This window comes from Hyposmocoma kahamanoa, unplaced genomic scaffold (genome assembly GCF_003589595.1).
Source record: "Hyposmocoma kahamanoa isolate Upper Pololo Valley unplaced genomic scaffold, ASM358959v1 78, whole genome shotgun sequence".
Classification (NCBI taxonomy): domain Eukaryota; kingdom Metazoa; phylum Arthropoda; class Insecta; order Lepidoptera; family Cosmopterigidae; genus Hyposmocoma; species Hyposmocoma kahamanoa.
The window spans coordinates 17,191,607-17,213,314 of NW_020653945.1; the positions used below are offsets into that span (position 1 = coordinate 17,191,607).

General features: G+C 34.5%; 2 protein-coding genes across 2 annotated transcripts in view; both read left to right on the forward strand.

The window, feature by feature from the left end:
- The first annotated feature begins 169 nt into the window (after positions 1-169).
- On the forward strand, positions 170-5,268 carry LOC113233175. The gene is made up of 3 exons (XM_026468196.1): positions 170-381; positions 462-530; positions 1,634-5,268. Exons 1-3 carry the CDS (start codon positions 205-207, stop codon positions 5,162-5,164), a joined length of 3,777 nt encoding a protein of 1,258 aa, XP_026323981.1. The 5' UTR covers positions 170-204; the 3' UTR covers positions 5,165-5,268.
- A 517-nt stretch (positions 5,269-5,785) lies between these two features.
- Positions 5,786-21,708, forward strand: part of LOC113233176 (multidrug resistance-associated protein 4-like) — a 38,181-nt gene continuing 22,258 nt past the window's right edge. The window contains exons 1-6 of the mRNA XM_026468197.1: positions 5,786-5,892; positions 11,623-11,754; positions 12,182-12,386; positions 16,535-16,760; positions 19,623-19,720; positions 21,294-21,491. Of these exons, the coding sequence (XP_026323982.1) occupies positions 11,714-11,754; positions 12,182-12,386; positions 16,535-16,760; positions 19,623-19,720; positions 21,294-21,491 (768 nt within the window). The 5' untranslated portion in view covers positions 5,786-5,892; positions 11,623-11,713. The remainder of the gene's footprint in view (positions 5,893-11,622; positions 11,755-12,181; positions 12,387-16,534; positions 16,761-19,622; positions 19,721-21,293; positions 21,492-21,708) is intronic.

Genomic DNA, 21,708 nt, shown 5'->3' on the forward strand with positions numbered 1-21,708 from the left:
AATATATATCCGACACATGATTCGCCTCTCTACGAGGTATCTTCGAGAGTTGTTGATTGTTCGACACTCGGCCGAAGAATTTATTTGTGTTTTAGTTTGAATGATTTCTTCTCTTCATAGACTAAATCATTCATAAAACGAATTTATCAACATTTAAATCATTTTCTTTTAGCGGTATTTACCTGCATTACTGGGCAACAAAAAATGGTCACTGGAGTGAACACTAATCCGTTGGTACCTAGTGAAGATATGACTACGGTTGTAACCGGTAACCATGCTTCTAAAAAGTGCGCAGCTAGTGGATCTGTAAGTATGGCGTACTGGGAACGCGCGATCCGAAATGTTGGACAACTTAAAGCCGAAATAGAAGATCTCAGAAAGGTTAGTCAACAAATGAGTTGTTACATCTTCTCAGCTGTTTTCAAAATTAATTCTTATACGTGATATTTTTAATAACACAGGATACGATCAAGAAACAAGACTTAAAGAAGATGGAAGAAAATATCGCTAAGCTTGTACAACGTGCATCGGTACGTGATATTTTTATAATAAATTGGGTTTATTAGGGTACTTTGTTAATGAAGTTGGTATTATATGGTAATAAAATTTATGCTTATTTAAAACGCTGTAAATATGTTTCTTTTAAAATTGTACAAAAACGTTGACAAAATTTCGAGATGCATTATTTAAAATATTTTTTTTTATAAATTTCTGTGAAACTATTTTAGTTCTTGAGAATGATAGTCCCATCGATATACTCGATGTCCCGTAATAAACGAACCTAATTTAGTGAAATTTTGAACAAAACTAGAATGACTTTCAAATTGAAAGCGCTCGTAGATATTGAGAGTTTTTGATTATTGAGATAACTGATTTTCACTAAAATTGGATATTTCCAGTTTTAGTGAAAATCAGTTATCCCAGTTATCCCAGCTTATAACAGATCGGAAAGACAATCACAAGCTTACACGAGCTGCAACTTTTAATATAGTTTTTATAAACTTTTATACCTAGAATATAGAATTAGTCCATTCACTCATTTCAGGTTATCCACTTCGATACTCCAATGAAATTGCCAATTTATGATTAGTGGAAATAATGATATTCATTGTAACCATTGTTTTTTCAAATTAGTTCATGCAGAGCCACGCGTGCTGTTTAGGCGGTTAGAATAAACATTTTTAAATACACATTTACAATGTAGCAGTGCCACTTTGCAATGCAGGTGCCTTAACTTCAGCCGAATCTGGTTCTTTTGTTGCCACATTACAGATAAAATGGACGTTTTCAATATGTCGCTCTCAATAAACACACATTATCTTCGCAACAGCTGATCTCTAAAGGCATTTTTTTATCAATTGCGCTAACTTCCAAAAAGTACAATATAATAATTCTGACAATTTTGACACGCCTCAAGAGTTGACCTTGTCGCATAAAATTTATTGCATTCTCGAAATTCCACAAGATGGCGAGGTCCACATCCATGTTGTGTTTTCCTATCTGTTTGATCTAATTTTATATGTTACATATGGACTAAATTCTAAAAACACTGTTTTTCAAAATTATAGATGTTATTTATATGTATATAGCTTCAGCTTTTATTCAAGCTTTATTTTTTTCAAATTGTTTACAGGGTCCTGATGAACCGGAACGTATATTAATTAATAAGGGAAAGAGTGTTAATGATAACGGCAAGACAAAATACAATCCGAACGATCGATTAAAGCGAGACAAAGTAAAAGACGAAGATAAGGTTAAAGTATTAGTCAACGACCGTATAAAAAGAGACAGTTTTGGTAAAGTCGTAAAACCAAACATAAAGGCTCCTTTCAATTTTAACAGAAAGACTACTGCAAATAATAGTCCACTGCATACACATGTACCTAAAATTAATAAGTTCATAGCAAATCCAAGAAGTTCCATTGATAAACCATCGCCAAAAACAAACAAAAAACCAGACTTACATACATACGCTGTAAACTATTGTATGTGTGGCTCGAGTAAGGGTAAAAGGAATACACTAAATAATAAAGAAATGATGGATACTTACATTAAGTCATCGAATGAAATTTTACTGGAAGCAAACCAATCTAGCACACGACGATCAAAACCAATTTTATCATTACCAAGTCCAGACTCATTCCAGCAGAACAATGATAAAACTAAAAATAAACCAAGCGGTGGGAGCAATTGCATTTGTTTGAATAAAGTTCCTTCAAGTAAATCTATAGATAAATTATTAGAAACTTTGATGAAATGGAACTGTGATTTAAGTACTTCAAACTACGAGTGTACACAAATCAACTGTCCCTATGGCCTTGACTCGATAATCAACTTGAAAAGCTCTAATAATAACGCGCTTATACAAGAGCTTGTAAATTCAATGTCGAATGCTATCAAATCTAGGTCGATGTTACCGATAGTCCCTCCAGTAGCTCTAGAAACGCCAAGCCAAAAAAAATATATACCTTCAACACCTATAACACTTGTAAGTGGGAGTATCAGTCAACCAACGGAAGGAAACATAAATTTGTATACTCATCCATTGACAATTACTAATACAGAATCTGAATATATGGGCGCAATCAATTTGGAAAAAAGTAACGAAAAGAATTGCAAATGTACCGTTCGGGCCGGTAAAACAACCGTAGATATGGATATTAATACTGATATATGTTCAATACAAGACCGTGAATCATTTCGACGACAACGTAATCAAAGTACAAATGCTGTATTCAGTACAACACAGCCTTACCACGACGCCTCAGAAAGAAAAGGAAATAAATATTCAAACGCAAGCTTATCTTGCGAAAGTAGAGTATTGAGGAAGCCTGACGATAGACCAATGAAAGGCAAAGAATTGTATTACAAACCAAGCCAAATACATAATAGAGCCAGCCAAGCGGATAGTTCTGTAAGACTTCTTTTAGACAATCTTGAAGAAATAGTTAAAGATAAAGCGAATATTGTTAAAGATAATACAATTTTAAAAAAAACTTCGAATTTTATTGAAGACAACTCAAGAAAATTGGAAAATACGTCTAATGTCATCGAAGATAAATCTAAAATGGTTAAAGATCGATCGATAGACTGCCACCTTGACCATACAAATATGGACCAGATTATTACGTCTTCTTTAGTGCATCCTTGCGATTGCGACTATGACGTAAAATTTTTGGGCGTTACGTTAAGAGACCTCAATGACAATAGAAAAAAAAATAAGATAATTGGCAATGAACAAAAGCAACAAGGAAATTTAGAAAAACTTAGCCACGTTTTTAATAAAAAAGATACAAATAGACATCAAATTCAGGAATACTCAAACATGGACTTTAGCCAATACTGTAACGTTACATCGAAACTATCATTGAGTAAACTCGTTGACAATTGGCAATGTAATGGCGATAATTATCTACATGAACCCACTCGAATTTGCAACATGAATATAAACGCTTTTAAAGAATTAATTACGAATTTAAAGAAACATGATTCAAACCTGGACAAAGGTCTCGATACTAAAAGCTTAGCTGGAACATTATTGTCGAAACAGTCAGCTTGCGTTTGTTGTCTCAAGGATAAGGAAGAAGCTCAAAATTTGGAAGTAAATACGTTCTATCTACTTAAAGAACATCTAAAACAAAAATGGGATGAATTTAGAGAAAACTGTCAGTCTGCGTGTATACCGCCTGAAGAAGAAAATAAAGCGTTTTCTCTTTTACTTGAAAAGATTAAAGAAACTATATCTGAAACTGCTGATCAAGCTGTTTGCAAATGTGCAGAAGATGGACCCACTGATAACACCTGGAAACGAGCTTACAGTTTACTTCAAGAGTATCTGAAAAATAAAATAAGTCGTGTTCATTGCAAGTGTTCATACCCGGTAGAATATAACGAATCTCTGGTCCCGGATGTGAGTGCTAAAGTGTGTAATTTAATCGAAAAAGACTTTCAACGCTTGAAAAGTCTTTGTAAGTGCCTTAAAAAATCAATAACTAATAAAGACGGTCTTGATTTAACATGTTCATTTCAACTACCTGAAAAGGATATTAATAGTAGTGGGAAAATATCAAAGCAAGTTTCAAACACGTCAATAATTATAACTCAAACTGCTTCGGCACAAGTTCAACCTAATTTAGTAATGGAATCAAAATCTTGCGAAGTGATACAAAAAGAGCTTAAACCAGAGAATGAAATTGAAATTGTTCACCTTTCTTCTGGTTCTAAAATACACATACCTAAAACTGCTGAATTTATAGTAAGTCAGTGCCATAATTCCACTATAGACAAGCGCAGTAGCCACGAATTAAAACGCATTGCTCCTATACCTTCGTTAGATATAAACAAATTGGAAATTATGAAAGATGAGGATACTTACAACAAAGAAACTCCACTTCCTGTTATTAAAGTTGAGGAATCTCAAAACAAAAACAATCCGCTTTCTTTGCCCCTGATTGGATACACCGTGGACTGTACTTGTGATAAATATTTAGGCCCATGTGTGTGTTCTAAGGCTACAGTTCAAAAGAATAATAGACAAATTGAAGAAATTTGGTACAACATTTTAAGCACGTCTAATAAAAACGTTAATGATAAGAGTATTTCATATGTAATGGATAATGTAAAAAGTACTACAAGTAAAAGTGTTGACAAAATTTGTTTGCAAGAAACTCCACGAGATATATGTATACATCATTTAATTAATATCGACAACGTCCAACAAGTGAATCGCGATGTAATGGACAATAAAACCAGTGTTGAAAATATGTATGTGGATTTAACGCTTGAATATTGTAGTGATAAAATTCCGAGCCCTACTACACATAACGTTACAAACACAGATGTCACATCCAATTCGGAAAGCGATAATTTTGCGGATAGTTCATTTAATGAATGGTTTGAATATGTGCCCCATACTATTCTAGATACTCCAAAATCAAGACCTGGCCGTGTCCCAGGGCGGCAATGTGTAACACGAAGGAAAAGTGAAACACAAGCTGATAATTCCTCAAAACCATATTTGCAGAATTGCGATTGCAGTACGGTGCCAATCTGTCACGTAAAGATGCTGGTAAAAAACATAGAAAGAAAGTTGATGCTATCTGATTGCACTTGTGACTCTATGAATTCTAAGGTTTGTCCAATTCACTCCAGAAAAAATTTGTAAAATGTGATACATGTTTCTTTGCTTTGTACGGTGTCTGAGTGTTTTTATAAACATTTTTGTTTAAATAAATTTGCGTTACATTTAATAATTTAATTGACATTTAACAAGAGAAATATATTTAACATATTTAAGATAGCTGTTTGATTTGTACTACCTTGCATCATGTATAAATAATAACTATTTACATAATATATAAAAAGGATTAATATAAATTAAACAGACAATTCCAGGATACTACATATTTTTAAATTCATCATTAAATGTAAATTATTTTTAAATTCAAATAAAATGATAATCTAATTATTATCTTGAAATTCGTTATTTTTTGATAGCTAATCGCGGTGAAAAAGTGCGTATGTAATCATGACGAAGTTATTGGAACATATACCTATCTATACTTTATTTTAATGGTTGCCAGTCTGGCACGAGCTGCTGTTGAATTAGCGTCTCACGCGATTAGATTAATAAACCAAAACTTTTGTGTTGATAAATATATTTTTTTATAAAGTTTCATGATTTGACATGGAAAGTGACTTGAATGACATTACTAATATTAAGAAAGAAAATGTGCAAAAGAAGAGGAATAAACCAAACATTATATCTAGATTGTTTTTGTGCTGGATATGCCCAGTGCTTGTAAAAGGTAACAGGAGAGATGTCGAGGAAAGGGATCTTATAGTGCCCGCAAAAAAATTTGATTCAGATCGCACCGGTGATCGTTTGGAAAGGTATGTAAGATCACTATATGTACACAAAAAATCATTTAACTGCAGTTGTAAACATTTATGTAATACAAGATAGCGTAAAACGTATAATAACAAAGATGGTTGATATGGTTGTGCAATTCGTAATAATGACATATGGCGGCTTTACGAGGTGGCAAGAAACGGTAGAAACTACGAAATTGAACATCCTGGTGCCGCGCACAATTCCTTCGTTTCTATTGGTTGGCTGGTCGCTATACGGTGACAACAGTTTAGGTTTAGGTTACTATAGGAAATGAAACTATTTTCTGGATTTAAACCGCGTATATTTGTTTTTTCAAACAAACCGTTGTTTCGGGTCCTTTACAGGTCCCATGGACACGGTTGACTGAGGTGGTAGTCTCCAACCAGTTATGTCTAATATTAATACAAACCACCCTATTTTTTCACTATAGTTACAATAGTTCATAGATTTATTAATTAAATACCTTATTTTTAATTTTACAAAGAAAACATTCCAATTTACGCTACATTAAGTTTTACAAATGATTTTATTGAATGAATTTTTATTAAGTTCAATTTATTATTAATTAATAATAATACAAATTAGAATAAACTAAAACATATTAATTAGTACTGCAGTGTTATGTCTGTTTGGGACTTTTCATTAGAGGAAATACTGGATCCCAAACTGGTGGTACTGAGAAACCATCTTCCCTTTTGAAATTAGGATGTTTTTTAATTTCAATGGCCTCTCGCAGCATCATGGCTAGAAAACGGACTTTTTTTGCAAGGACGTGGGGTTTGTCAAACTTCATTGAATGTGTAGGTTTATTTATGCTTACTTGTTTACGCGACGGTGTTCGACATCAGCTATATTATGTTCTTTGACGCGGGTACAAATAGTTCGCTTCGTTTGTCCAATATAAGAGAGACCGAACTCAAGTCAACCTTTTATACTCCTGCATCCTGTAAGGGGATGTTACATTTTATGCGTCTCAGGAACTGAGATATCTTCCTCAGGGGCTTGAAATAGGTCTTGATAGATGCACGCCTGAGGACTCTTCCGATCTTGTCTGCAACACCTCTCACGTAAGGTAAGATGGCAGGTCTTCGCTCGACTGTTGGTGGTTTCACACGGGGTCTGCGGCATTGGCGTGGGATCTTCAATTTATTCGCATGTAGGGCTTGTTTTTATTTGTTGAAGTTCACCTGCCAGATATTACTGTCGCAGACACCATGTGCTCTCTGAAACAAAGATTTGCCCACGGTAGCTAACTGACTAGGATGGTGATGGGAATTACCATTGAGGTACCTATCTGTATGGGTTTTCTTTCGAAATACAGTATGGCCTAAGGTGTTATTAGGATTTCTTTTAATTAAAACATCTAAGAAAGCTAAAGTACCACAATTCTCTTGTTCCATAGTAAATTGGATCTTAGTACTAAAATAATTAAGATGGTCCAAGAAAGAAGGTATGCTATCTTTAGGTAATATTGTGAAAGTATCATCAACGTACCGTTTGAAAATCTTCGGCCTAGCTGGGGCTATGGGTAAAACTCGCTCCTCGAAGTCTTCCATAAAAATATCGGCAACAACGGGAGATACCGGGGAGCCCAACGCCATACCGTTGATTTGTGGGCTGAATTCATTATTCCACAATAGATAGCCTGATGTTAGGCAGTGTTCTAATAATTTTGCATATTCAATGGACATATTATGTTCCCTTAGCTTTATACGTTCAATTTCAATGCAGTCTTTTACTGGTAGGTTGGTAAACAGCGACTGAACATCAAAACTTACCATGGTGTCATCATCAGTTAACTGTAGATCTTTGATTCCACTGATGAAATGGTGTGAATCCTTTACATATGTAGGTTACTATTTTAATCTTACTGTTTTATAAAATTTAACTTAAAACTTTTTGTTAGTTATTGGTTCAGCGGTTTTTCGTGAATTTTAATATATTTACATCTTAACTACTACCGATACAAATATAAATAAACGGTTCCCTTCTTTCCATCAAGATTTCCTCCCGTTACTTGCTATTTATTATATATTGTTTCACTTATGTGAGTTTATTCTATTGATTCTCACATTCTTCTTCTCCGTTATGGCGGATAATGCGTCGAAGAAGTAATCAAGTTACGTAGGTTATACAATACAACCAACATAATAATGATTAATAATATAAAATAAAAGGTATTATCTTTTCTTTAGCACAAATTTTGTTTTACTAAATATTAATATGATTTAGAAAATGAAACTATTTTTTCGGATCTAAATTGTGTTTATATTTATATTTTTAATTAACAACTAAACCTGCTTTTTTACCCCTTCACTGAAAGGTGTTTCACCGGTCCCATGATTCTACGGTAATTCAAAATAGTTTCGTTTCCTACGTATAACAATCGCGAAAACCTAAGAAATTAGTTTCAATATCATCCATCATTGTCAACCTATTACACGTCTCGTATAGTTTGCCTGTATAAGCCAATGCTCTATACCATACCAGACCATATATGGACCTACCAACAAAAGAACGTCTGGTCCGCGCTAACAAGTGTCCGAACCTATAGGTTCGTTACGTTTGTTCAACTGACAGCGCTCTTGTCAATCATGCAGTACTGTGTACTATATAATAAAAACTAGTAAAAATTATATAATTAAGATGAAAAAACTGGATTCTGTACAAAATTTTCTCCGAAGAAATCTAATAGTTGAGAAATATCATAGAAATAGAATATCAGAGTATAGAATAGAAATATCATAGTTATCATTTAAAAGAATTATTTTGTACAGTTGTATAGTATTTAATTTATATTTAAATTAATATAGGAAAAGGTACAGGAAGGGAAAAGAGCAGATAGGTAAAGGCGTAAAGGCTGTTGCAAAACATTATGATATAAAAACAGGTACAATCGTATAAAAAAACTCCCTACTTAAATTAAATACAGGTTATGGTAAAAAGAAACTTACCCCAAAAGGGCCTGTAATTTCTAGAAATACTATGCTTTATAAGCAGTTCGGTTACATGATTTTCAATGGTACTACAAATATAGTACTGAAGAAGCAGATTACATGATTTAACTGGTCAGAATTTTATGTGAAGTCGAGCACGTGAGCTCGCTTCGGAAATTTAGTAGAGAGTGGCGACGGAAAGATGAAAAGTAAGTGACGAAGAAGAAAAGGGATCTAAGAACGGTGGCCAGGAACCAGAAAAAGGTGACAAAGAAGTGGGATGGCGATTAAAGAGGTCGCATCGTCACAAGCTAAACCATGGATTTTTGTCATCCAGGTATACACATGCTCTCCCACTGGGTTACCACAGCTCCTTATAATATTTATTTATTAAGAATTAATTTATATTTCGATAACGTTACTTGTACAGTTATATATATACTTTAGTTCATTGTTATCGAAGAATAATAATATAACAATACAAGTGTATCTATCGATTATAAACCTGGTGATAAAAGACGCAATAACTTATTTATGAAACAATGCCAACCTTAAAAGTGTACTTATCCGTTTTGGCTGTATCCGTAGCAACGGCTTTACTTGTACTACTCAACGACAATTCAAATGCATACAGAAATATGTAGCTGCTGTACACGGTTGCGAAATTCCTCTCATTTATCTGCCATCATCAGCTCAGAGCCAGAGAGATCAGCTCTAGGTCATCGTAGTGTAAAAGATCTCACCTTCTACTCGACGAATTCAAACCAGGATGTTATTAATTAGATAGTAATGCAAACCACACAATATGCCATATACTTTCAGTAGCAGTAGAGCTCCATGTGAAAGAGTTCGTCGAGGGAAGTACTGCCACGTTACCTATTTTTCTTGCCAAGCAGTAATGTCAGCATTACTGTGTTCCGGTTTTGAAGGGTTAAGGGTGCTGGTGAAATTACAGGCATATGGGACTTGTCAACTTATGTCTCAGGGTGACGGGTGCAGTGGCAGTGCCCCTCAGATCTTTGGGATTTAAAGCTGTCAGTGGCACTGCAACTGTTATGGACAGGCGTGTAACTTACCACCCGACACACGTATTGTTCGTTCCGTCACTTGATATTATAAAAAAAATGCAAACAGTAAATTTTCGTTACATCCACATTCAAAAAATGACGTCCTAATGACACTCCTCTTTCTAGCCTATTTTTTTTAACACCCGATCAGCCTATGCACTTATTTTTTTATTTTTTTGCTCTACTTTTTATTTAGAGTAACCGATGATAGAACTTAAAGTGAATATAAATACAAATGCAGGTTTTATAACGATGCCTCAAAACGCAGCCGCTAACAATAGCATTTTATATTAATTGGGTTTACATCTATGTGCAGTTTTATTAAAATCGATTAACGGAAGTTGTGTGAAATTTAATAATCCGGATTTATACCCAAATTTATAAGCTTTGGAGGTGGAATATTTTCTTCAAATTTTAATGGGATCACTACTGACATATCTCCTTTCCAACACATTAAAAGCGTCTTAGAAATTCAAGTTCACAAATGTCAGAGTAACTACGTAACATTCACGTAAAAAAGTCGAATTGAGCATCTCGTCGTTGAAGTCTGCTATGAACGAGATCTCATTACTCACTTTGTGTCCAAGACCTTATTCGCCAGCTATTAAAATGTTGCCTCTCGTATATATTAATGTAGCACATAGTGAAATCCGTAAATCACATTACATTGTGACTAGAATACAAGATCTTTATTCGCTGACAAATGTAGTTAACAATGAAGGTGTTGCAGCAGGTTATATTTGATCGTACATTTCACCAAAATCAGGCATGCGAATATTTTACACATTTCTTATTTTACTTTTGATCTAGCATGCATTTAAATGTAAATTATCCACAGTGTGATAATCGCCTAAGACTTCCGTTTCCGGCTACTATAAGCGCAAGACGTGTGCGTATAGCCAACTGTTTTAAAATTGTTTTAGAATTTTAAAACATGAAGTAAATATTTTGAAACAATTGTGAAAAACTAAAACATGCTCCCCTGAATTTTTTTTCCAAATGGCGCTTCATCCTTTCTACAAAACATCGACGGTATTTAATTGATTAAATAAAAAATAGAGTTGCAACGAATATTCGGTTACCATTCGATATTCCCGAATACCGAGTAACTAAAAACAGGAGGAAGAAATTAGAAAAAATATAGTAAATTATAATGTAACTTTTACTGATGCTGAACATCCATTGTAAGCGCAATTCATCGCTTCTTTATTTAAATGATCAAAGAAATTAACAAATTACTTACGAAATCAAAACAGATAATATATCAAATGAAAACTACCTACATATCATGCAGTTTACTCATGACTAATAAATGCTAACAAAATCAACCAAGTACCTATTTGTTCGCAAACGAAAATAATAATATTAAGTTTTTGAAAGTTAATTAAATTGAAGTGAAATAACGAAAATTACTTTCTTCATGAAGTTATAAAATCAAATTATAAACTTAGAAATTAAAGTACTTTCATTTGTTACGTTTTACAAAATTATTTATCATAACTTAAGTTCGTCAACGGTTTTCGTGCCAATTTTCATACGTGCCTTAATGAGGCCGCATAGTTTGGACGAATATTCAGGTAGATATTTGGCCACACTTCTGATCGATTGTCGATATTCTATTCGTACCCCGCCACACTATTAAAAAAGAAATTTGAATATTAAGACCCATCGAAATTTTACCGGTTGGATTGTCGACAAAAAAATTGCCCTACGATTATATTCACAGATGTTGGAATGAAGAACAACAGAGAGCACAGCAAGAAAACAGAAAAGCATCGCTATGGACTGCGGTACGCAAAGCGTACTGGCTAGCATATATGCCTGGTGGGTTCTTTGTGGGTGTCATAGCTATTGCCAGGTTAGTTTCTCTTTTTATACTTATTGCGGTACTTAAATGATATAGGACACTACTTAAGCATACTGAGGACGTTGCCCGATATTCAAGATATCCCAAAAGTAGAGCTAAATTGAAGGCTAACTTATGTTTATGCCAAGTATAACTCGCATCATTGATGTTTATTACACCAAGGATACGATCAAGATTTATATGGAAACTATGATTTTGAATACTATAATTTTAAGGACTAGTATGGCAAGAAGTATGTTTTAGTCGCAGTTTTCAAAAGTTGTCAACCAGGAAGTAGTTTTCAACAATGCGCCTTTTCCATTAAATTTAATAGTCTTGAAACACTGAATTTCTTATTATTCATGATTAATTCATATAAAGAAAAATTCCAAATTATCATGAGTTTTAAAAATAGAACCAAACTTTTTAATTTTTTTAGGACAGCACAACCCCTTCTGTTCTCGAACTTGCTTCAGTATTGGTCTGTAAATACAGAGATGACACAGTTGGACGCGGTGTACTACGCCCTGGCCATGCTTGGACTGAACTTCGTGACTATGATGTGCCAGCATCATAATTCTCTGTTTGTACTAGGATTTTCCATGCGGGTCAAAGTTGCTTGCTCCTCGCTCTTGTTTAGAAAGGTATTATTATTAGTACTATACTGCCGTCCACTAACTAAAACGCGGCCAAGAGTGACAAATGTTCAAATATCCGTTTTAAATAGGAAAAGATAGATTACAAATTTCTCTTTTACAAACAGTTAAAATTAGTTGACGTGTTCAACTTATCGGAACTTACTCTTACGATGCATAGCTGAAATATCATTACACAATTTCAATGTTCTAAAACTGGGTTATGGTTTTTTAGGATATCTCAAAAAAATATTTTGTCTCTTAGCCGAGTGTAAGTCAGCAGACGGCAGTATGGCTACAGTACCTAAATATAAAATATACTATAACTCTAGCCAAATTCGACATAGAATGTTTAATAACAAAACGTTGTTAGGCAACCAGTGATGGCAGGTGTAAAGAAAATTTTTGGTCAATAGTCACTATTTAGGCTTGCTCTACCCACCCACGGCCTGCTCGCGTAATTGGAATTTATATACACACATTGTGCCTAAGGATCAAGCACGATTTTACTAATTACTGAAAAATGGGTTTATAATTATTTATTTTTAAGACTAATTTTTTTTTGGTCAATTTAATTTTCAAATTAATATTGCCCAAAAATTCATCGATGTTAAAAAGTTATTAATAACCTGATTTTCAGTCTTTGGCAAAGACGTGCTTCGTCTCGACACTTTTGATGTGAGCAGGTAAGTAGGTAATAAGGTTATGTAGTAGTAATACATACATGGCCAGTTATTATAAAGTTTGCAAAATATAATTGCAAACAGGATTTATTAATAATATGAAATTTTTGATACCTATTAATACTTACTGCTAGATATTAGATAGTAAAAGAAACAACGTTGAAAGATTTTATTTTATGTTAATTTACGATATATCTCATCCAGTATCGCTTACAAAATCTGAACTTGAATTACTACTCGAATTCGAATGTTTGCAATCTCTCCGTTCGAAGAAGAAAATCATTAGGGATGATACAGTTTCATCACCGTCAATTACTGCTGAACTTAGGCCGCCCATAGTATTATAAATAATAAATTATTGGTAATTTTTACGTTGGTTTCAAGTCACTTACTAGTAATTTTAAACTTCTATTGAACAAAATGACGTAACTTCAAGATTAGAATAGAATTTCGGGGTAAAATATTGAAATTGTGCTAACTGTAAAACAGTCTGATGTTAAAGCCCTAAAAATCATATCTTTTTGTTTGTTAACATTCAATCTACATCAAATTTGACTAGATATAGATATAGTTTGAAATTCGGTAATTTCACAAGTATATACCATAGATATAGGAAAAAAGGTGTATATATATATATTTATCTGTAAACTTCAGATTTACAAGATTCGTCAAAATACCGGATAAAGATACAGATAAATTAATTGGATACTTAAGCCGGTATATTCCATAAGGCATACTATAAAGTGTTCCTTTTTATGGTAGAATAAGTGCACATTTCGTCGCCTTACTTTCTCAAACTTGTAGGTATCTTAAAGCACAAAATTACTGAAATGCAAAAAAAGGATTGAATGTACAAATTTTGCAGGCCGATTTCACATCACATTTCCTTCATATTCACACACCGGATTTGGCTATTTTTAAAATATTACTTTATCCAAATTAACACTCTTGATAAGACCATTAAAATAAATAGAAACTTTTGCCATCTCCTGAATAATCACTCTTTATAAGATACGGGTTTGAGAAAGTAAGGCGTCGATTTGACCTCCAATTCACCGGATGAAAAGTGACGACGAGGACGCCGACGAAGCATGCAAATCTAAAGAATGCCTATTAACTCTCGCCTTCAAAAGGCCCATGTTAGGTTCATGATATTTCTTGTTCACATTACATTACTACATTACCTTCTTGTAAAAACGTTAAGTACCTACTGGAAATTGAATGTCACTTTCCTTATTTCACAATTTCACGCAAATATAAATATATAATCCTTGAAATGTATCTCTACGTTTGATAACAAAACAAAAGACGCCACGGCGATAAATAATGTTACTTATCAACAATACAACATTTGGTAATACTAATTTTTGATTCCGCATTCAAATATATGTCGTTGATGCTAGCTGATAATTGAACTGTTAGATTTTTGCGATTGTTATACATTGGAAATGAAACTACTTGTTTCGGATATAAATCGCGTATCTTTTTTTTTTTCTAACAAATCAACATTTCGGGCTTTTAGCGCATTTGCGCACTGCATCCGATTCGTATTCGTTCCGAATCCTCTCTCCTATTCTCGATCTCCGTCCGACATCCGTCCGAAACAATTACTGTCAAATAAGTAATATTCGACAAAATTAAAAGACAAGTGTCAAGAATGAGGCTTCATTCGCATCACGCGTCTTTTCATTTGGTCAAGTATTGCTTATTTGGCAGTAATTGTTTCGGACGGATGTCGGACGGAAATCGAGAGTAGACCCCCAGGTTATTTAGCCGCGTTTTAGTTAGTGGACGACAGCATAACAGTTGCAGTGCCACTCTGAGATTTAAATAATAAAGATCTGAGGAGGCACTGCGCCCGTTACCCTGAGATATAAGGTGACAAGTTGTAATTTTACCAGCACCCTTACCCTTCAAAACCGGAACGCAGTAACCCTTATTGCTTGGCGGTAGAAAAAGGTAAGGTCGCAGTACTCCCCTGGAACAACTCTTTCACAAGGAGCTCTTTTCCTTCTAATCAGGTCCCGTAGTCACGGGTGATACTCAAAGAGAGTAGATCTGAATAAATGAGTTTAAAATTTTTTGTAAAAAACATCGACCTCAAGTCAAGAACTTTATGGAATTACATCTATTTGCCAAGTTTTATTGTAGCAAAATCGGTTAGCGGAAAGTAGGTGAAATCCAATAAACTGGATTCATTCCCTAATTTGCCACTCTTAGAGGTGGAATATTTTCTTCAAATTTAAATGGGACTATTTTTTTTAGAAAAGGGGTACCTCAGTGGTAACCCTTTTCCAAAAACAAAGAATCTTCGAAATCGGTTCACACATTTTAAGGTCGAGGTAATCGCGTAACGTACACACCAAAAGATACAGTCGAATTGAGAATGTCCTCCTTTTTTTAAAGTCGGTTAAAAATAGTTTTATTTCCAATGTTCCAAAAACCTGATGTACTTATGTTAAAAAAAGTATTACGTTGTGCAGTCGAATGTTATAGATTAGTGTAGTCTTCTCAGAACAGAACAGACAGTAAACAACATGCACCTACTTAAATATTTCGTGCGTCATCGATATCGAATATAATCCTCTGCAAATTAAGGTGTTCTCAATTACAGCGCTCGTTACTGGCACCAGTTACCCAATAATAGATATCGAGGCGTTTATTTGTTCTGAAGAAAAATCACCAGTACGTTGAGACATTCTTAATTTATTATAGAAATAACAAACCAAAATTAAGTATGTAAAGAACAATGATTTAAAACGTTTTTAATATTTTTCTATTAAGCCGCGGTAGCCTAATCAATACCTCCAATGAATACTACGCCAACTCAATTTGTTGGTCATTTTCTGTTATTTTTATAAGCTGCCATATTTATTTACTAATATCTCCGAATTTTGTGAAAAAAAATTGTCAAAAAGAAGAAAACAAAAAATTGTCAAAAAAAGAAACAGAAAAACAAAATAAAAACAGAACAGGTCCAAAAATTAAGTTGGCGTAGTGTTATTGGAGGTATCGTGATGGTTGAACTACCACCTCAAGGTGAGGGTCGTGGTTCGAATCCGGGCTCGCACCTCTTAAGTTTTTCGGATTTATTTGCGAAATTTAATTTAAAATTTACCATGAGCTTTTCGGTGAAGGAAAACATCGTCTTGAAGCCTGCACGTCGAAGAAGGTTCACAATCCTCGTCTTTGTCGTCCTCGTCGTCTTTTTCAATTCAGTCTCCAACCCGCATTTGGCCAGCGTGGCGGGCCTAAACCCTCGCCTGAGAGGCGACTCGTGCCTATGAGTGGAAAATATAAATGGGTTAATAATGATGATAATGAAAAATAACAAGCCATTTATGTAAATAATGATGGTTTAAAACGTTTTATTTTATTTTAACTTGTTCGAAGACCATCGGCTATCGTAACGTTGTTAATATTATTCCATTTAAGTTGTGATTAATCAAACAAAATGCATTTTTATTATTTTAGTTATTGCGGACAAGTCAAGTGAGTATTGGAGACGTAGCTGCCGGAAAGTTGGTAAATCTACTCTCAAACGATGTAGCGAGATTTGATTATGCGTTCATGTTCCTGCATTACATTTGGGTAGTGCCATTACAAGCCGGTGTAGTGCTGTATTTCTTGTATGATGCCGCGGGGTATGCGCCATATGTCGGCTTATTCAGCGTGGTCATACTAATCTTCCCGCTACAAGGTAATTATTTGTCGTTTTAATTGCTTGTTTAACAGATTATTTCAATTCGTTTTGAATTTACTTTAGAGCGGTTACACACAGTGATTTTTAGCATCGTGTCTGCAGTCGCGATGCAGTCGCTAATCGTACCTTTACACACATGCGCGACTTAAGCAGCGATACAATCGCGATGTAAATGCGATGCACGTTTTTAATCATTCACATACGCGACTGTATAGATGCAGTCGAGAGTTTGCGACTGTATCGATGCAGTCGAGAGATTGCATCGATGCTATCGCACGTTTGCGTCGATGTTATCTTATCGTACGTTTGCATTTGCAATTGCCTACAAATCGCAAGTGTCGTGATGCAATTGCGCATTTCACAAACCCAACCACAAGTCGCCGGGTATAACCACCCTTCGATAGAAGGCCAGGAGCAATTCCAAAAAAATTAGGTCCTACGAGGTGACATAATAGAGCAGACAAGAAATTTTTTCCTGGCCTGTCACGGTTACCTGTCAGTAGTCCGAAATGACATCTTCCAGAAATAACGTTTGCTCGAATTTTCATAACCTCGAAAGTAATTTTGAGAGGAAAATGTTTTTTCTTTTGAACCTAACTTAATCTAACTGAACTCAATCTCAATCGTGTCTTTGCGATAAACACCCAACATATCCTGAAAGAGCAACGATTTCGTTATAATTCAGTTTTCCATGTAATGATAATTCGAACAAACGTTATTTCGGAAAAAAATTCGGTTTGTGTTAGGTTATCTCCTACCACGAAAGTATATAAGGGTCATTATTATTATCTATCAAAACGGAATCTTGAAAACCTGTCTCACTACCTCGTGTATTTCGACAATATTTTTATTTCGTTATTTAACACCTTTGCTACTTAGTACCGAAATACTTTTGGTTGGTCTTTTCTGCTTCGCCGTAGATGACGCTGTAGATAAATTCTAAATTTAAATGTACTTGTTTTTGGCGTCTTTTTCTTGGTAGATGTCATTTTTTGTTTGTACTGCTATGTTCGTAGATGTACATTGCTTGAATAAACTCTTCACCTGAACACAGTCCGCTACAATCACAATAGCTCGCATTGTTGTCGATATGCAAAAAAACTCTTTAATTTTTTAATGGTTAAAATAAGAACTCATTTAACCTCTATCTCACCCGATGGAAAGTGACGTCGACGATGGAGCACTCACGTCTATACTCGTATATCGCATTTTCACTTTCGCCTTGAAAAAACCCTAGTTATACCATTCAGGAAATAAATTTGCAGGCAGGGAATTTCATCCCAATATCATATGCCATACAAATGTGGAAGTGTACCTTCGTGTGAATCTTACGAGTATATGAAAAGTGAACTGTTCTTTTGTATAGTTTGCACAACCAGCTGGCGTATCTTTTTGTTTGCTATCTATTAACGTTTGCGCATTATCCTTGCATGTTGAGTGTTATCTTGAGGCCTTCTATTATTTAGTAATCATAATCTATCTACTTGTATATGTAGGCATACAGTCTTAATTACATAGATCTCCGCATTATTCTTTTTGATCCTACCATACTCATTTCAGTCCAATGTTGGGAACGCACTACGTTTTCCAGCGTATGGTAAGCTAGTGACCCTTTTGTTACCGCAGTTGGCACCAGACAAAGTATCTTTATACTTGATGTTTTTGTTTATGTTACTTGGTACTTGGTGCAACGGGCTGGTATCCGCAACTCGACGACAAAGCGCCTATTTTTTTGTTTATGTTAATGATCTATTGTTTAATTCAGTTTTTATTTTGTTCGTGTTCTATGTGATTGTTTATTTCCTAGTTTGAGACCAGGATTTGGTGTGGTTACCTACAACGTTTTAATATTAACGTAAAATAATAATAAAATAATATTAGATCCAGTGTGAAAATATATCATAATTAAATAAAAAAGAAAATAGCACTAATTGTAAAGGAGGCCAAACCAAACCTATTTTGTAATAATGTTACAGCTCCATTGGTTTTTTTCCATAGTTTCTGCATTTGTTCATGGTACTAACAAATATAATGTGATGTGTGTTTTGTTTTGTAATTATTTATTTGTATCTTAGGCTCAAGTCACACTGGCGCATAGTCGAAGCGTCGCGTCGCGTCCTGTTTTTCAACTAAGACGCTCACATTAGTGCGCCATGGATCACAGTTTGGTCTGATGCCTCACGGCGCCCAAGTGACGCGCGAAACCGCTCGAACGCTACCAAGCGTCGACGCGCGAAGCCGCTCGATTCCATATTTGCAAAACACAAATTTGTACCTTAATAATGGGAAAATATAGATGAATATGCTATAGGCGAAAAACATGACGCGTCGCGGCGCTTCGACTCTGCGCCAGTGTGAGTTGAGCCTTAGGCGCGAATGTTTTTTATTATATTCTTAATATTTTTTATTTTTTTTTATTTCTTATTTCTTCTATGGCGTCATTTGTGATAGTCAAATAAATGTATTTTATTATTCTACTTTTTACAGGTAGATTGTAAAATTATTCTCACGTCGATGCAGACTTTTCTAATTACTCCAATTTACTCTTTAGTGTGCTATTGTTATTTATTCGGCTTCGCTGTTACGTATCATAACGTACGTAATATAGCCTCGATTTTCTAAGTCCATTATTCTGTAATTGACAACACCAGTCTTAAACGATGAAGTTTCCAATCGATTGATGTTGCAATAATAATGTGATGTTCAAATAAAATATAATAAAATATGTATAGTCTCTTCATGTTTATATTATTCAAAATAATCCAATATTTAAAGAAGGATCGGAAGGTGCACATCGTGCAATTGTTTCCACAAAAATTATGATACATTAAGTATGTTTATTAAGAATTTTGTTTTCAGCCGTTCTCACAAAATTGACAGCGGTTATTAGGCGAGAATGTGCTAAGAGAACTGACAAAAGAATCAAACTTATGAGTGAAATTATTAATGGTATTCAAGTAAGTATTTTGCTAATTATCATGATGACCTCGGTAGCCTAACGGTTTATATTGTGGGCGCTGGATGAGGAGGTCTTGGGTTCCATTCCTCGTTGACCAACTTGGGAAATAAACTTTTTTACATTTGTTCTGGTCTGCGTGTTCTAGGAAGTGCCCCACAGTGAATTCCGTTGCTCTAATACTCATAGCATAGGGAATTCCCTGGTTTGAAATTCGGCGAGGTTATCTATAGTGACGACCTCCGTGGTCTAGTGGCTTGCATACCGGTTTTCATGGTGTCACCATCTATGAGGTCCCGGGTTCGATCCCCGGCCGAGTCAATGTAGAAAACTAACTTTTCTACATTGTCTCGGGTGTGGGTGTTTGTGGTACCGTCGTTATTTCCATAACACAAGTTCTTTAGTTCCTTACTTTGAGATCAGAGCAACGTAAGTGTTGTTGTCTAATATTTATTATATCTGGCCCATAATTAATATTAAAATAGAAAAATCATAAAAAAATTATTATAACCAGTGCGATGATATATCACAATTAAATAAAAAAGGAATGTAGCACTAATTGTAATGGAGACCAAACCTGCTTGATAGGTTTTTTTTTTGCACAATTTCTGCACTTGTTTATGAGACTAACAAACATAATGTGCTAGATCATAGTTTCCCAAAGTATCCCAACCAGTGGGCGCTGAAGAGTCGTAAGGGGGCGGTGGAGGCCTTGGAAGCAATTGGGGGCGTTGATGCTGTCCAGGGTTGCTACCGCATTTGAGAAAAACCTAAATCATCTGTATAAACTACACTATATCTATTGAAACTGGAAATGTAAAACCTCTAACGTACATTTGGTAAAATATTGTACAAGAGAACGATTTAAAGTATTATTTTTTCAGAAAAAAAAAATCAAACCTAATTTTATTTGTTTTTCATATAACAAAGAGTTATAATTTTTTTCTCACACGTTTTACCTTTCCAGCGTTGATATAATTTTCATTTCTTGTGATTTTTTTGTATTAAGTTAATATAACAAGTACGTACTTTTCAAAAAAAAAGACGTCTTTTCACGCCCGCCCGGTAAACTAAAAAGTTTGAGAACCGATGTGTTAAATGAACAGTAACTGGCATACGGCGATTGCTGACCATGCCGATATCATTACCTTGGTATAATATAGCCACAGTGATCATAAGTCAAAAATCTTTTTGTCATATGAAATTTATAAAAACGATACTAACTACATGAAACAAATTATGTAGGTATAATTATGTTAAAGTTTGTAACTCCTATTTAAGCACAAACAGTTATTAGCTAATTTTGTTAGTAAAGTATTTAAACCTCAAAAATAGAAATTTTGCAGATGTGTCCTTATTATAGTGTGTGAGTGGCTCTTCCTACTGAGCTACTGCAGAACGAACCAGCAGCCGCTGTGAATTTTTCTAAGTGCTTGTTTCAGATCTTTATTTTTGAGTAATTACAGAAAAAATAATTAAAGATCGCGGTAGTAATGCATCGTGATATTCAATAATAAAGTTAACATTATAGTCTAATTATATTAGGAATTTATGTAGTTTGTTTGTGAAACTAGGTAATAAAAATGTACGCCTGGGAGAAGCCGTTCCAGCTGGTGGTAAATGCAGCTCGTGCGTTTGAGATGGGCTCTTTAAGGAAGTCGATGTTTGTTCGCAGCATGTTTTTGGGATTCATGCTGTATACAGAGAGGACCATTCTCTTTGTTACTACCTTGACCATGATCCTGACGGGCACAATGGTGACCGCAGCTACAGTATGTATTAACATAATGTAGTAGTAGTACCTACGAACATTGTTATAATACAATGTCATTGATTTAAACTTTGACAATTTTCACATATTATTTGATTTTAAAATTAGGTCTTAATCGTGTATGAAACATATTTCATTTACCTCAACGTTTGAATGACAGGACAGAGTCAGTCCCTTCGTGACCACTGACGTTGTAACGCGTCTGAAACATTTTTTTT